At 37.7% G+C, this 1,731-nt stretch overlaps 1 protein-coding gene across 1 annotated transcript; it reads right to left on the bottom strand.

The window, feature by feature from the left end:
- Positions 1-360: 360 nt before the first annotated feature.
- LOC136061435 (uncharacterized) lies at positions 361-834 on the bottom strand. Its single transcript, XM_065767918.1, has one exon. It carries the CDS (start codon positions 832-834, stop codon positions 361-363), a length of 474 nt encoding a protein of 157 aa, XP_065623990.1.
- Positions 835-1,731: the final 897 nt, after the last annotated feature.

Genomic DNA, 1,731 nt, shown 5'->3' with positions numbered 1-1,731 from the left:
TAACATCGTTGCTTAAAACTTAAAAGTTGTGCCAATCTTGGTTTAACTTTAGGGAAGGGCTTCAAATTCAGAGTGCACCATCCATCCTCCATCAATGTCTTTGCTTTTAGGACGCAAGACGAAAAATGGGGACAGGGTTTGAATTACCTTAATTGATCACGAATTGTCCAAAAACAACAAAACAAAATGGAATTTCACTTGAATTAAATCACCTTATATATGTACAGACTTTTCAAACAGCATATATGGTAAGAATTAACCAGAACACAGAGAGTTACAGTGAGTAAAATTATCACATCTCTCATAAAAAAACAAGATTGAAAATTATTATAGGCTTTTAATCAATTGGCAATCAAATTTTCAGATCATAACACTTCTCTTTGTGACAGCATAGCTCCTGCTTCTTGGATACAACAAATCAGACTTCACACCAACACCAACACCGACATCTTTACCAAAATCATCACAAGGCCCATCTTCATCGATCCTGCCCATCCCAACGCTAGCACTCTTGGGCAAATCCTTGGATAAAGAAGAATTCATCACCTTTCGCTGCTGCCGCTTTAGGATCATATCCATGTCAATCCTATCAGTCAGAGTCCTAGCCGAGGCAGCTCTAATCAGCTCCCTGTAATCATCATTGTCATTTGACCTCGCCGAGCTGCCACTGAAGCTCTTAGGCAACATCACAGGGTACCCAGTTGGGTTGCTGTGACCAACTCTTGGGGCACATCCAGTCATGCTACGTACGTAAAAGTCTCTTGCTTTTGATAAAGCCCTTATGGGTATTGACATGATCCGCACGAACTTGTTGTGCTGCGCCTTGTTCCTCATGCTTTGTTGTGGTTGTTTAAGGTAAAGAAAGAACACAATTTAAGGCTTTTAGGCTCAGCAATAAATGATTGAAGAATATTGCAAAATAAGCATTTGGGAAGTGACCCCAGAAAGTTCCATATAAAGGTCTGGTTTGGGAGTACTGGCTTTAATGGGTTTCTATAGAAAATTTGAGATTAAGGGAGGCAGAGTTGGTTAATGGACATGCGGTGAATCGATGATGATAGGACATGGTTTTGTAGAGATAAACAATGAGCGAAAAGTAGTGTGATGGAAAAAAAGTTAGGTATGAACAGAAGAAGATGGTGCAATTGGACTTGTAATCAAAGCACGCCTGAGTGGAAAATAAAAGATAAGAACGAACTGACCAATGACTAGGCAAAGGCCATGTGGTGACAGATATTGATAATAAAAAGGTGGGCTATAATTGAAAAGCGGGAATTTGTTGACCGATGGGATTTCAGGCTTTTCATCATTCGACATTTTAAAAAAAAAAAATTTAATTTTTTTTGTTTTTACAAAAAATGCTAGCAGATGTCCTTATGCGGGCAAATTTGCCAAACGGTACGAATCTAAAAAAAAATGAGGTGGATAGTATGTGATCAAAATTTATTAGTTAGTTAGACTGTTTTTAAAAAGGAAAATTGACTTCTAGCCAAAATCGAGTTTACTGTACTCGACTTCCATTTTTATCCATCCTAGAGCTATTTCTCGGTAGGAAGTCGAGTATATTAAACTCGATTTTGGCGATTTTGACTGGAACTCGATTTTGATATACTTAATTTCTAAAAAACAGTCCAACTTACTAATAAACTTTGAACGCATGCCATCCGCCTAATTTTTTTTCAAATTCATACTGTTTGGCAAATTTTGCCCCCTTATGTCATAAGAACATAG

The sequence above is a fragment of the Quercus suber genome, unplaced genomic scaffold (genome assembly GCF_002906115.3).
Source record: "Quercus suber isolate HL8 unplaced genomic scaffold, Cork oak 2.0 scaffold_862, whole genome shotgun sequence".
Classification (NCBI taxonomy): Eukaryota; Viridiplantae; Streptophyta; class Magnoliopsida; order Fagales; family Fagaceae; genus Quercus; species Quercus suber.
Note: the sequence above shows the minus strand (reverse complement) of the source record. Positions and strands in the feature narration are given on the sequence as shown.